Source organism: Lupinus angustifolius, chromosome LG11 (genome assembly GCF_001865875.1).
Source record: "Lupinus angustifolius cultivar Tanjil chromosome LG11, LupAngTanjil_v1.0, whole genome shotgun sequence".
Taxonomy (NCBI): Eukaryota; Viridiplantae; Streptophyta; class Magnoliopsida; order Fabales; family Fabaceae; genus Lupinus; species Lupinus angustifolius.
The window spans coordinates 18,608,041-18,622,862 of record NC_032019.1 but is presented as its reverse complement, the minus strand read 5'-3'; the positions used below and the strand labels follow the sequence as shown (position 1 = coordinate 18,622,862).

Sequence of the window (14,822 nt, the reverse complement as noted above, 5' to 3'; positions counted from 1 at the left end):
TGCACCCCGACTCCTCAACGGTCGCATGATTGTGCTGACCCCTCAGTGGTCTATTGTTCCTTTTGCACCCCGACCCCTCAGCGGTCGCGTGTTCGTGCTAAACCCTCAATGGTCTTTCGTTCCTTTTGCACCCCGACCCCTCAGCGGTCGCGTGATCGTGCTTTGACCCATCAGTGGTCTCTTTTGGATAATGTTTGGATTCGTGAACTCTTTACCCAATAACCCCTAAATTGGTCACCCCTAAACCCCTAAATTGATTTTAACCTAAACCCCCAAATTGATTTTAACCTAAACCCCCAAATTGATTTTAACCTCAATAAGAGATAGTGCACTATGGGACTAGTTCTCTGTCGCATTATCTTGAATTGACGTTTTCTAAATTAAATCAATAAGAGATAGTGCACTGTGGGGCTGGTTCCCTGTCGCATTATCTTGAATTGACATTTTCTAAATTAAATCAATAAGAGATAGTGCACTATGAGACTAGTTCTCTGTCGCATTATCTTGAATTGACAATTTTCTAAATTAAATCAATAAGAGATAGTGCACTATGGGACTAGTTCCCTGTCGCATTATCTTGAATTGACATTTTCTAAATTAAATCAATAAGAGATAGTGCACTATGGGACTAGTTCCCTGTCGCATTATCTTGAATTGACATTTTCTAAATTAAATCAATAAGAGATAGTGCACTATGGGACTAGTTCCCTATCGCATTATCTTGAATTGACGTTTTCTAAATTAAATCAATAAGAGATAGTGCACTATGGGACTAGTTCCCTATCGCATTATCTTGAATTGACGTTTTCTAAATTAAATCAATAAGGGGTGGTGTATGGGACTAGTTCCCTGTCGCATTTTCTTGAATTGACATTTTTAAAATAAAATATAATTTAGTCAAATCAAACTTATTTTAGAAAGAACTACGTAGCCTTGATTTCTCTATTGCAGCTAGGGATACGTAGGAGCAGTTATTTCTCTGTCAGGCACAAAAAAATAAAAAAATAAATATTTTCTCTCTCTTTATTTTGTTTAATAATGTGAGGGTAAGATTATTTTACAACGGGCGGTATGAGGTGCCTAATACCTCCCTCATCCGTAACCGACTCCCGAACTCAACTTTTATTTTTGAGTGAACCAACTATATTTTCAAAAATCGGTTTTTCATGTTTTCCCTCTAAAAAAAAACATCGATGGCGACTCCATTGCATTTAATTGCATGTTTCTCATCGCATCTATAAAAAAGGGGTAGCGACACCAATAATTCTCCGCCATTTTCATTTCCCCAACAATGAATCATTAAACACCGAGAGATTTCGCACACCTAAACCTCCTAACTCTTTAGGCTTACAAACATCATCCCAAGGAACCCAAGCAATACCTCTATTACCATCCTTGTTACCCCAAAGGAAATTTCTCTGCAAAGAAACAATTTTTGCCAAGACCTTCTTAGGAGCTTTGTAGAGTGACAATATGTATGTAGGAATGTTTGACAACACCAAATTGATGAGAATAAGCCTTCCTCCAAAGGAAATAAGCTTGCACTTCCATGAGGCAAGCCTCTTTGACACCACCTCAATTAAAAACTGCCAAGTAGAAAGCCTCATTGGATTAGCCCCAACTAGAATTCCCAAGTAAAGAAATGGAAAGGACCCAAGGTTACACAATAGGAAATTAGTTGCACCAGTAAGAAAAGAATCCGAAATCGAAATGCCAAACAAAGAACTCTTGTGGGAGTTCACTTTTAATCCAGAAATTAGTTCAAAGCACCTGAGAATGGTTTTGATACACCAAAGATTTTTGACATTAGGCTTACAAACAAGAATAGTGTCATTAGCAAACTGAAGATCACACACCTCCACTTCACAACTTCCAATTTTGTAACCCTCAAATAACCAAGCACTTCTAGCATTGCGCATCAAACCTGCAAAACCTTCTGCCACCATAAGGAATAAGAAGGGTGCCATAGGATCCCCTTGATGAATGCCTCTCAAAACAGAGAAAACCCCCGTTGGGCTCCCATTTACCAACACAGATATTGAGGTTGAAGAGAGACAACCTTTTATCCACTTCCTCCACTTATAAGAGAAACCAAACCTAGAAAGCATATAATCTAGGAAACTCCAATCAACAGAATCATAAGCCTTCTCAAAATCAATCTTGAACAACAAACATCCATCCTTATCCTTCTTAGCCGAATGAATGATTTCGTTAATCACAACCGTAGCATCCAGGATACTCCTATCATGGATAAAAGCTGACTGAGTAGGGAAGATTAGAGAACTGATAACTCCATTAAGCCTTCCTGCTAAGATATTTGCAAAAATCTTATACAAAGACCCCACAAGAGATATCGATCTAAAATCTTGGATCTTATTAGGTTTTTATTCTTCGGAATCAAAGTGATGAATGAAGAATTTTTTACCCTATCAGTATACATTTTTTCTCAAATTTCTTAATTAAAAATTCATATAAATTGCTCGCAAAACTCACCAAATTAGGGTAGGCCACAGCTGAGAACGTGAGATATAAACCAAATCATTAGTCCTTACCGACCTAATTGACATTAATAATAAATATTTGAAGTCTATAAACAATAAACTATTTAGTATTTATAGCCCACCAATATAAAAGTTAAAGTTTATTAACTTCCCATCCATTTATATATTAACTATCATTAATATTCATATATTCATGTCAATCAAATATTAATATTTTTTGTACTACCAAAAATACTATCTCATCTTAAATAATTAACTTATTTCAAGTTATGTGATAATCATTTCCAACAAATGTAACCTACATTAATTAAACTTTTGACTTTTCAATTATTTTAAAATCTAACAAGACACTTAAACAAGACACCTAACTAACATCTTATTAGTATAAACATTAATAATGTAATAATGACAATATAAAATACCACACATGTTAAACTCAATCGTAATAATAAGAATAACAATAAAGAAGTCTGGTCCCAGAGCGAGCTCGTCCTCTCGTATTTCATTATTATTAATATTATTATTTGATGAGAGTTATTCTGAGCGATCCGAGTTATTAACTGAATTGAAGAGAGCGAGTGATTGACTCAGTGGATACAGAGACAGACGCCAAATTCTGAAACCGCCACGAGTCATAATCTCCGATCTTCTCTTCTCCCAATCGAATCGAATCTCCAATTTTCATATAACAGAATCACTTTTTCATAACCGCGTTGCTTCAAACTCACTCACTCAAACACACTTTTCTCTCTCTTTCGCTTTTGGACTTTGCTTGTAATTGTAATAATCATAAACATCATATTTGAGTTCTTCTTCCAATTCAATTCAATTGAATAAAAAACCGATTATCTCTTATTCGAAGAAGTTTCTGTGTTTGAGATTTTGGATATATTATTTAGGAAGCAGAAGAATGGTTACCGGGAACCTTTTTCATAATAGAAAGAATTCATGGCCTGCTCAGGAGTATATCAGTAAATCCACTTTACACCTCGTAAGTGTTATTTTATTTCATTGTTTTGTTTTCTTCCTCGGCGACACAGTGCACGAGCCTTTCACTTACGCAGATACATGTTCCATGTTTCCGGTATTTGAACCCGTGATCTCCGGGTTCCGGACTTTAAATAGAAATTATTGGAATTTGTTTTGTTTTTATAATTTAACTTGCTTGGAAATTCATTTATTTTGCATTTTCTAAGACTCAAATTTTGCAGCTTGCATCTTTTGATCCTAACAATTTATGCTTTTTGATGATACGTTGGGTATTGATTGAAAAATTGATGTGGAACTCTGATTGTTGAGTTTTTCAATACATGAGTTAATACCACTAATTACCATTAAATGTGAATATTTTATTTTAAGCAATAACTGGTGCTACTACACTTGAAGTGATTTGTGTACTTTGTGCAGCTTGATTTTGATGATGCAGCTCCACCTGAACAAGCTTGGAGAAGGAAATTAAACAGCCATGCCAATCTTCTTAAAGAATTTAGTGTCACTTTTATGGAAGCTATCAAGATGGTAAGTGTTTTCTCTCTCTAATTTTACTATCCTGGACTAACTGGTTTCATATTTGGAATCATTTGCATTATTTTGTTTCCAACATATTAATGTTTCTCCTATGTCTTCTGTGATATGAACTTCAAAATTCCAGGTTAAATTAGGTGTACGCATGTGGTCATATGTTAGAGAAGAGGCTTCTCATGGAAGGGTAAATTTCAAATAAATCCTTCATCCTGTGGTCATTCATTGCTCTCTTTCTCTCTATATCTATATCTATCTATATATATATATATATGTGTGTGTGTGTGTATATATAAGGTGGGGGCCTACTCACCCTTTTGAATAATTTTGTCAATCGAACCTTTGAATTGATGTTCTCGTGAGGTGACCAACTTCATATAATTTTGTTCAATTTTAAATCTAGTTGATACTTCATCATATTAGTATTACTTTATTTTAACATATAATCTGTTTTTTTAAATATAAGTGAATCACTACTATTAGATTTTGTTGAATGAATTTTTAATTTATCTAAAATTTGTTATGCATGATCTTCAAGAGAATATCACATTGATTCAATGGTTGGATTGGTTATCTTTGCATTCTATAAAAACTTATTCAACGGTTTAAGTGTCAAAAACATACTCCTAGAGCAAGTGGACCCCTTCCCGTAAAAAACACACTTTATATTAGAATGTAGAAATTTAAATCCCATACTTAAGTTCTTTTGTCTGGTTTTTGCAGAAAGCACCTATAGATCCTTTCACTCGAGAAAGTTGCAAGCCATCTGCAACTCAAGGAGTTCCACTTGGAGGAATGGGGTATGATGTGGTCCAATTGAAAGGAACACATTAATCACTTGGATGGTTAATCCTGTATGTTCTTTTACAATAAGATTAACCATTCAATTGTTTAATGGGCCATTCTTCTTAAATTTTTTAGTAGTAATTCCCCAGAATAAATAAGCCTTTTTCAACTTGTATTGATTTGAACATGTCTTCACCTACGCAGAAGTGGCAGCATATCTAGGGGATTTAGAGGTGAGTTCCGGCAATGGCAAATCATTCCTGGTGTATGTGAACCTTCACCTGTCATGGCCAACCAGTTCTCTGTAAGCTCTCTTCTCCCACCCACTACTCCTGACCTCTGTCATATTCTGTAATTGTATACTGTTACAATGTGTGGATTTATTTTACTGGTTATCTTGCTACAATTTCATGACATATTAGAGTACAACTTCAGAACTGAATTGTATCAAATTACGATGTTAGTTTTGCACGCGTACACACACACATGCATGGTATCAATTATGTACAAGGATCTCGCTGTAGCACTTTCCCTGTTTGTCAGTTGAAGGAATCTTAGTACCTCAGTAGATAGCAGGTCTGTAAACTACCTGAAGAAGTTAGGGAAAAGTTAAAGTAACAATAAAATGCTTTCATGTTTATTTAATTTAATTTTTGGGACATGGTTTACTTGTTGGGATGAGATGTGAATCAGAAAATGCTGAGCTCATATTGTAATTGCTTTCTTTTCTTCTGAATGTTTGTGTCATGTCCAAGAATGTTGCAATTAAACAAGTGGAATCTTTTTAGTTGTAATGACAAGAATCACAAATTAATCGGGCAAAAAAAGTAAAGAATTTACATCTTAATTTGGAATAAATCTGGAAAGTAAACAGGCAACGTGAGGAGCCAGAGGGTTGCTGTGCAAAAAGAAATAGAAGTTAGTCCAAAGTAACTCTATGTATTTTGAGCATCTTAACTATATCGTTTTTATAATGGCTTTATACTTGGTGATATCCTTGAGCTATTGTCCAGAGAAAAAGAAGAAAAAAAACCCTTATATTCTTACCACTTTTCCTTCTACACCCTCATCCACACCTTATCTTCATTTCTATCTCTTTGTCACTTTTATCTCTTATCTTCCTATCTCTCTCTCATCCCTGCACCTCAAAAAGAGAACGGAAGTACTGAGCTAAGTTTCTAGTTTGATAGTTGTTACATTTTCTACATCATAAATAGTGGTTGTACATATGTTTAAGATAAATTTCTCTGGGTGTATTTTCCTCCCGTGTTCAATATTTTGTTGGTCTGAGTGTCTTGTTTAAGAGGAACCTGTGGCCTTTTCCTCCCCCTGTTAAAGGGGAATGATGTTTAATATTTATGTCCATTTGAACTGTGATTTACATTCAAATGCTCTGTTTCAAAATCTATTTTATAAATTCATTTACCTCTCTTGTTGCAGATTTTTGTAAGTAGAGATGGAGGAAACAAAAGTTTTGCATCAGTTTTGGCTCCTGGCCAGCATGAAGGTTTAGGGTAAGTAAGAATTTATAAGAAGTTGGAAAACAATGTTTCATGGATGTTACGTTTTCGTGGAGTGACAAAAGTATCTAAGTGTCCAAGTCATCATGACATTACTATGTTTCTGGCAATAAGTATACTCTGAAGTCTAGATTCTGCTTAACAAGACTATTTGGTGTTGTTGGATGCTTTATATATATAGAACATTATCCATGTACTCATTTTTAATGTTAATTTTATTCAGATCTCGCAAGAGATCCGATGACCAGGGTATATCATCATGGGGATGGAATCTAAATGGCCAGCACTCAACTTACCATGCTTTGTTTCCAAGAGCCTGGACAATTTATGATGGTATCTTCATTTTTTTCTTGCTTTTCTAAATGTGTATGATCTTTCTGAATTATTGTTTAATAGTTTTCTTATTTGTAGGTGAGCCAGATCCAGAACTAAAAGTGTCATGCCGGCAGATATCCCCATTCATACCACATGATTATAGAGAAAGCAGTCTACCTGCTGCTGTTTTTGTTTATACGGTGTGTAATTTACACTGGATTTATCTGTCAAAAAAGGAATGGTTGACTTCCTTAATATTGTTTGATGTTTTTTCCACAGTTATATTGATATGTTCTGTTATAGAAATTACAGACTAGTGTTGCTGCAGTTTAGCTTTCTTAGTTGAAAAGAGTAATTAGATGTTCCTCTCATTAAGAACTGAGTTGCATGCATTGTATTCAGCTGATATTCACAAATTAGTTACATCAGTTTGACTCGTTCGCGGTGTTTTTTCTGAATAAAGCCACTCTCCATCTAGGTGAAAACCACTATCCCTCACACTCCCAATGTAGTGTAAAGCCACCATTAGAATAATTGGGCCTAGCTCAACACCAAAAGCTAGCTCATTGGAGCAGGGATTATCCAAGTTACTATAATGGCTCTTCATTCATGTTGTTAGATGATTATCCAAGTTACACACCCTCTCAAGCCCATGAATGATCTGTATGGAGTGTGGAATTTCTGTTACCAGGATTTGAACTTGTGACCTCCGGGTCACAATGAAAGCAACCTTACCATTCCACTATGACAAATTTTTCTGAAGGGAAAAAAATACACTGATAAGAGGAGAAGGAAAATGCTATTGATGGGTGACTAGTGACTGCTTTCTAAATGAAGGATAGATTGTAATAGTATTTTTGTACTACCTCTTCGGTTCCTGTTTTCCTCATTTTGGCTGGGGTGAATATGAGGGTTGAGGAGGGGAAAGGAATGGAGGAAAGATTTCATTTTGTTTCTTTCCTGATTTCTTTTCTGCACAACCTATTTTTCTAAGTTAAGGTTGCTTCCTTTTTCTTGCATTTTGTTGAATTTTACAATTCATTTTCTATTTGAAGTGTGTAAAGAATTTAATATTCTGCATTGCATTTTTTCATATTCTTTGACACTTTTTTTATATGAAGCAACATATATTATTGAAGAGTTTTACTTGTTTTTTCTGCAGTTGGTAAATACAGGTAAGGAAAGAGCTAAAGTCAGCCTTCTATTTACTTGGGCGGTAAGATATTATTTATTTGTAAATTGTTCTATCAACTTGTCACAAAAGACACACGATGCTCATTTGTAAATTAAATCATGCAATAACTGGGCCATGGATAAATAATCGTCTACATTAATTTTCTGCAGAATTCCATCGGTGGAAACTCACATTTGACAGGAGACCATGTGAATGAACCGTTCATGTAAGTCCCTTCCTCCTAATTTGATATATGTATGCTTATCTATGGCATAAGCTCTAAACAGTATTTTTACTCACTTTTTTCTTTTTTCATTCATAGAGCTGAAGACGGAGTCTCTGGTGTACTTCTACATCACAAGCAAGTTATCAAACCTTATAGCTATATATGATGGTTGGTTTGCATTTTTATCAGTAGTTGCTTTGCCTTCATGAAAGTAGGTATGGACTTACTATCGTGAGAAGGAATAAAATGTTGTAGGGAGCCTGCTATGATATATATTTAACTAGAGGGGTTTAGGCATGGAATAGGAAAGGGGAGAACAGAAACTTAAAATAATGTGAGACTGATATTCAGTTGATGTGATTATTATTTGTTATGTAAGACAGACTCAATAATCTTATTTATACTAATGCTAAACTTCCCTAATCCTAATTAATTAAGGAGATCCATAACTTACTCGAGATAAGATAGAATCCCTAAGCATAAATGAGACTTTTAAAAAGATAAGATTCCTAAAAATAAGATTCCAACAGTTATCCCTAAAATAAAATAAGATACTATGAGATATTTCAAATATTCTGACACCCCTCAAGGTAAAGATTATGAAGCTTTATGTTTGTTACAAATTATAACTTTGAAAATGAAAATAACAAAAATAGAACACTGAGCTGCACAAAAACACCAGTTTCGAAGGCAACTCAAAAATGCTAGACACTTGAGAAAATTGCTGGAAAGATAACTCAACAAGATAGCTAGGATGATCAAGCGTAGCAAGGTCAGAACTTATCAAAATCACATTTGGAGGCATCAAAAAACAACATAAGAAACCCAAGAACTTTGAAATTGAACTTAAGGTCTACATCCACTTTTGTGTCGGAGGCAAAGCAAATGCATCTGGGACAAATATGTTTTATGAGTCATAACTATTAGAATAATTGGGCCTAACTCCACACAGCAATGTGGGGAACACTTAACACACCCCGGTCACGCCCCGGACTAGACATTTGAAGCATGAAGTTTGTAGGATTAGACATCTGCCAGTGGCCCAACATCGTGACAAATTAGAGAGTAGGAAATAGTTTATAACTTTCAATAGTTGGTTAGTTAGGATGAGCTGAAAGTTAAGAGCTGGCAACTGTGTTGGCAGTTGTTATCTAGAAGCTAGTATAAATATCTAGATCCTTTTGTAATCATTTAACAATTAAGAAAACAGAAATACAGTTACAAAAACTTCTCTCTCCCTCTCTAGTTTTTTTCTTTCTGTTTATAGCTTTTACATGACAAGGCTTTGATACCATATTAAAATAATTGGGCCTACCTCGACTCCAAAAGCTTGGGAGAGAGGTGCCCGCTTATGATAAACGGTTCACCCTTCATATAATAATCCACATAAATCACCATATGAATGATCATTGATTAGAATAGAAGTCACCACTAATATGATTCATCAATCATTTGGGAGTGACCACTTATTAAGGAATTTCAATTTCTTTAATGCTGTTTTTCATTTTCCCCCATGCAATATGTTTTTTTAAACTGTTCGTATCTAGTTGCTGTGCAGAAAATTCCCACTATTCAGGCTTGTCACTTTTGTATGCTTGTATATATAAATTGTACATACATATATATGTATTTTTAGTTGGGGTCTCCTGTCTCCAAAATGTATATAAATGATGATTGTAAGGGAAATACTCTTAACTCTTAAGGTTATTCCAATATTGCAGGACTGCGAAAGGCAACCCTCCTGTTACTTTTGCAATAGCTGCATGTGAAACACAGAATGTTAGTGTTTCTGTTTTGCCATGTTTTGGGCTGTCCGATGCAAGTAACATTACAGCGAAAGACATGTGGCGTAAGATGGTGCAGGTACTGACCACTTGTGTTTTGGGGTTTCTAAATAATATTTATAGTTCACCATTACCTTCTTCCAACTATTTTTGTTCTGAAAAGTATACGAGGTTGGTTCTAATTGAAATGATTGTATATTAAGGACGGACAATTTGACCGGGAGAATTTCTCTTCTGGACCTAGCATGCCATCATCACCTGGAGAGACACTATGTGCTGCTGTTTCAGCTTCAGCATGGGTGGAACCCCATGGAAAATGCACTGTTGCATTTAGTCTTGCATGGTCATCTCCGAAAGTGAAGTTCTCCAAAGGCAGCACATACCACAGGTAATCAATGAATGTTTCGTTAACAGTATTTTATCCTAGTGAATAATTTTTTCTCCCCATACCCCATTAAGTGGGAGCCTCATGCACACAGCCGCCCTTTTTTAAGGACATTTGGCAAAAATGAGCAATATGTCCCTTGATATTAAGGTCTTCTTGCCCTCCTGCTCTTGGTTCAGTATATCAGATTATATTGCTTTGTTGTTATGCACTACATGATCTTTGTAAAACAACATTTTCCTAAATAAAGGTCCACGAAATCTTCAAATTATTAGCATCACTCTTGCTTGATTTTGGAACAACTTAAATTTTTAATACCCTTCAAATGTTTTTGAAGAAGGAAGAGTTGTGCCTTCTTCATATATGGAATCTTTGTAGGAAATAATAAAACAATAATATTTCCTTTATATAAGATTGTAAGAAATGCAGCATGCCTACAACCTATGTTTCTTTCGTATGATTTTGTGTTGATTAGTTCAGTTCTTTTACTGTAGGAGATACACAAAATTTTATGGGGCTTCTGAGGGAGCAGCAGTGGACTTGGCCCATGATGCATTAACACGTATGTTGTCTGTTTTGTTTGAAACTTGGTTTAGGCCTGTGGTTTACTTGTTTTCCTATTAAATTTAATCACATCAAAAGAGGAAGGACATGAACATTTCTTAAGTGATTTGAGATTTTCTTCTGTGGCATCTAAAGACCTTGTTGTGTTTTGAATTCTAAACAGATTACAAACGATGGGAAGAAGAGATTGAGAAATGGCAAAATCCTGTTCTTAAGGACGAGAAACTACCAGAATGGTAATTCTCCATTTAACTATTTTTGGGTGAGCTGCTCTCCTGGGATAACATTAGGGAAATCAGGAGGGCATTTGGCTTCTACTTAATGCAAAGCCCATGGTCTTATTACAAGGGTTTCTATTACAAAATGTTGAGAGATTGGGTAGCTTTGGTTCATTGTTGTTTCTTTGTTCTATGTTTGTTCATTTTTTTATCTTGTTAGGATAATCTCTTTTCCTTCTAATTTTTTGTAATATTCTTTTTGTTAATGAGTTTCTTCTTTTGAGGGTAAGCCTCAGCGCAAGAGCAAGGTTGCTTGCCTTGTGAATTGGAAGTTATGAGTTCAAATCCTGAAAACAACCTCTTTATTTTTGAGGATACGGTTGCGTATATCTATCCTCCCCAAACCCTATTAAGTTGGAGTCTCGTACACTGAGCCACCTAATATAAAAAATTAAAATAAATCCTCAGTTCAAGTATTAAATATCACCAAGTGTGTTGTTTGTGTTATGGATGACTCCTGGGTAATTTACTATTTTACAATCAAATAATCTAAAAGCTTCAAGGTAGAGGTGTATTGTAGAAGTCATAAAGCAAAACTTTTCGTAGCTAACGTCGAGCTCTTTTGTCTACAAAGAATAACATTTCAAATTTGTTGACAAACTTCAGTAGGTCCATGGTGTCCATTACTTATATTATGTATTTCATGGTATTAGTCTCCTCTATTCAGGGTTAGGTTTGTAGGATCCATAAGTCAGAAGGAATCACAAAACATCAGATCCAACCAGGCACCGGCTGCCCCTTGTATTATTTACCAAAATATGCTGTGATTTTATGTTTTGAATTGAGCATGGCATATGTGCTCTTGTCTATTTTATCCTCTGTATGAGTAGATAATGCATTTAATTTTTCTTTAACAGGTACAAGTTTACATTATTTAATGAACTCTACTTTCTCGTTGCTGGAGGAACAATTTGGATTGGTATGTATGCATATAAGTGTGTTGCATTGCAGTTGAGTAATCTTCGATGAAAGTCTGGCATGTCATTGCTGGTGTCTATTGTCAGTTTAGTCATAGTGAAACCATTAAGAATTCTTTGATTTTTGTGCCAGATTCTCCTCTGCTAGCTTCGAATATGGTTAACGACCAGGGTCAGTCGAAAGAGTTGGAATGTTCAACTGTCAAAGTAACTGAAGTTAGAGTAGACTGCAGACAAGGTGCAGATGTTGAGAGTACGGAAGATAACTCCTATGATTCTACCTCTATTAATGGACCAAATCTGGACGAACAAGATGTTGGAGATGTTTCTGATGAAAATGAGTCAGTGATTACTTTTAGAAAAGGGAACTCCACAAGTGCTCTGCACTCCTTAACAATGACAGACCAAGAATATGAAAATGATGTTGGAAGGTTCTTGTACTTGGAAGGTGTAGAGTATGTCATGTGGTGCACATATGATGTACACTTCTATGCTTCATTTGCCCTTCTTGAGCTCTTTCCCAGGATTGAATTAAATATACAGCGTGATTTTGCTAAAGCTGTCTTGTGCGAAGATGGAAGAAAAGTAAAGTTTTTGGCAGAGGGAAACTGGGGAATTCGAAAGGTTAGAGGGGCTGTGCCTCATGATTTGGGGACGCATGATCCATGGCATGAAATGAATGCTTATAATATTCATGATACTAGCAAGTGGAAGGACTTGAATCCAAAATTTGTACTTCAGGTGTATCGAGATTTTGCTGCAACGGGTGATATGTCATTTGGAGTTGATGTTTGGCCTGCTGTTCGTACTGCAATGGAGTACATGGACCAATTTGATAGAGATAACGACGGTCTTATTGAGAATGATGGGTTCCCTGATCAAACATATGATACATGGACAGTCCATGGTGTGAGTGCTTATTGTGGTTGTCTTTGGCTTGCTGCTCTTCAAGCTGCAGCTGCAATGGCCCTTCAACTAGGTGACAGGGATTTTGCAGAAACATGCAAAAGGAAGTATTTGAAGGCTAAACCGGCATTTGAAGAAAAACTCTGGAACGGATCTTATTTTAACTATGACAGTGGATCAAGTGGTAATAGTAAATCCATTCAAGCAGATCAATTAGCTGGGCAGTGGTATACAGCATCCTCAGGTCTTCCCTCCCTTTTCGATGATTTCAAGATCAAAAGTGCTCTCCGGAAGGTTTACGATTTCAATGTCATGAAAGTTAAAGGAGGCAGGATGGGTGCTGTAAATGGCATGCATCCCAACGGTAAGGTGGACGAGACATGCATGCAATCTCGAGAAATATGGACCGGTGTGACCTATGGTGTTGCTGCTACAATGATCCTTGCTGGAATGGAAGAAGAGGCCTTCACAACAGCTGAGGGCATATTTCTAGCAGGCTGGACAGAAGAAGGATATGGGTAACTTCTTATGTCCACTGCTATCCATAATTGTGTGTAGTTTACCTGCATTTTTGCTTTTTCTTTGTGTGCATATTTCTTGATATCATAAAGTTAACACACAACACTCTTCAGCCTTCACACACAAGATTTTTCAATCGTTAGCTATAGTACTTATGATTCAATATGATAATTATTTTAGGAAAAAAAACCCAAATTGGTCCCTGGGAGATGAAAAATCCAACTTTTATCCTCAAAAAGTCTATTAGGATGAATTTCCGGGACCAATTAGACTTTTCATTTTTAGGAACTAATTGTGTCTCCGTGCATCTTTCCAGGGACCAATTTGGGACTTCATTCTTATTTTAATTCAATGATGGAACTGTTGAAAATTAAATTCCATAAGTTACTAGGCGGTATAAATGTGTCAAATTTTAAATTCCTTCTCTATTGTGAAACTAATTAATTCATCCCTCTGCTCCATAACAGATACTGGTTTCAGACTCCAGAGGGGTGGACAATGGATGGGCACTACCGTTCACTCATATATATGAGGCCACTCTCAATTTGGGGCATGCAATATGCATTAACTATGCCTAAGGCAATGCTTGAGGCCCCAAGAGTTAACATCATGGACAGAATCCACTTATCTCCTGTTAATGGAGGATTATCTCATAATGAAACAGGTGTGAGAAAGATTGCAACAAAATCAGGATGTTTTAGCAATACCATGTTTCACTGTGCCTGCTGATTATTAACTTGTAACCTTCAAATTTTTGTATAGGTAAATATAGTCACATTGTTCCTTAACCCTCTTTGAGAAGTCAAAGATTGGGTGTAGTTTTTTCATTTTGGAACTAAGCAATGTTCGGTTGTAATTTATAGTCTGTTAATGTAAACAATGTAGGGCACATTTTACTATTACTGAACATTATTATTTAAGTTCTTAAGATGTGATATATATTTGGCACTTACCAATTTCTCAGTCATCATTTTTTGTTTACAGCAGGATAAATAAATATGGAATGCTGGATGGATGTGATGACTTTTTGACAATTATCTTTGAATAATTAGGCTTTCCCGTGCAATGTTGTGATGTTCGTACTATTCCTCGCGGTTCTGCTGGTCCGATTGCTGACCGGATTTGAAAACAATTATAGTTTGCAATCTTAATCAAATGATAGATTGAATTTGCTTTGAATTGGAGGAAATTATGTCCTGACCATATTAAACTTAATTAAACCGGAATAACTTGGAGAATGAGCCAAGTGGTTCATTTAAGATTTAGAGAAAAAAATCAAACAATACTATAATTTTTTGTTTTACTCGAGTCCAAAAAAATGAGATACGTTACTTTAGTATGATTATACATGATTATTATATAAAATTTTGCATTTATATGTAATTGTATATTTATAGATAATTATTAATTATATGTATGAAATAAT

At 35.5% G+C, this 14,822-nt stretch overlaps 1 protein-coding gene across 1 annotated transcript; it reads left to right on the top strand.

The window, feature by feature from the left end:
- Positions 3,025-14,345, top strand: LOC109360623 (non-lysosomal glucosylceramidase-like). The gene is made up of 18 exons (XM_019605649.1): positions 3,025-3,492; positions 3,909-4,019; positions 4,153-4,209; positions 4,746-4,822; positions 5,013-5,112; positions 6,249-6,322; positions 6,552-6,661; positions 6,740-6,843; positions 7,806-7,859; positions 7,988-8,043; positions 8,140-8,178; positions 9,765-9,906; positions 10,031-10,215; positions 10,707-10,774; positions 10,940-11,012; positions 11,912-11,973; positions 12,105-13,395; positions 13,864-14,345. The coding sequence occupies exons 1-18, from the start codon at positions 3,412-3,414 to the stop codon at positions 14,123-14,125; spliced, it is 2,946 nt and encodes a 981-aa protein (XP_019461194.1). The 5' UTR covers positions 3,025-3,411; the 3' UTR covers positions 14,126-14,345.

Bases quoted from the DNA above. Each gene is read 5' to 3' on its own strand.
- LOC109360623 (XM_019605649.1), top strand. From the start codon at position 3,412: ATGGTTACCGGGAACCTTTTTCATAATAGAAAGAATTCATGGCCTGCT. The intron at 4,823-5,012 runs GTATGATGTGGT...TCACCTACGCAG, and splicing joins GTTCCACTTGGAGGAATGGG to AAGTGGCAGCATATCTAGGG. The intron at 10,216-10,706 runs GTAATCAATGAA...CTTTTACTGTAG, and splicing joins AAAGGCAGCACATACCACAG to GAGATACACAAAATTTTATG.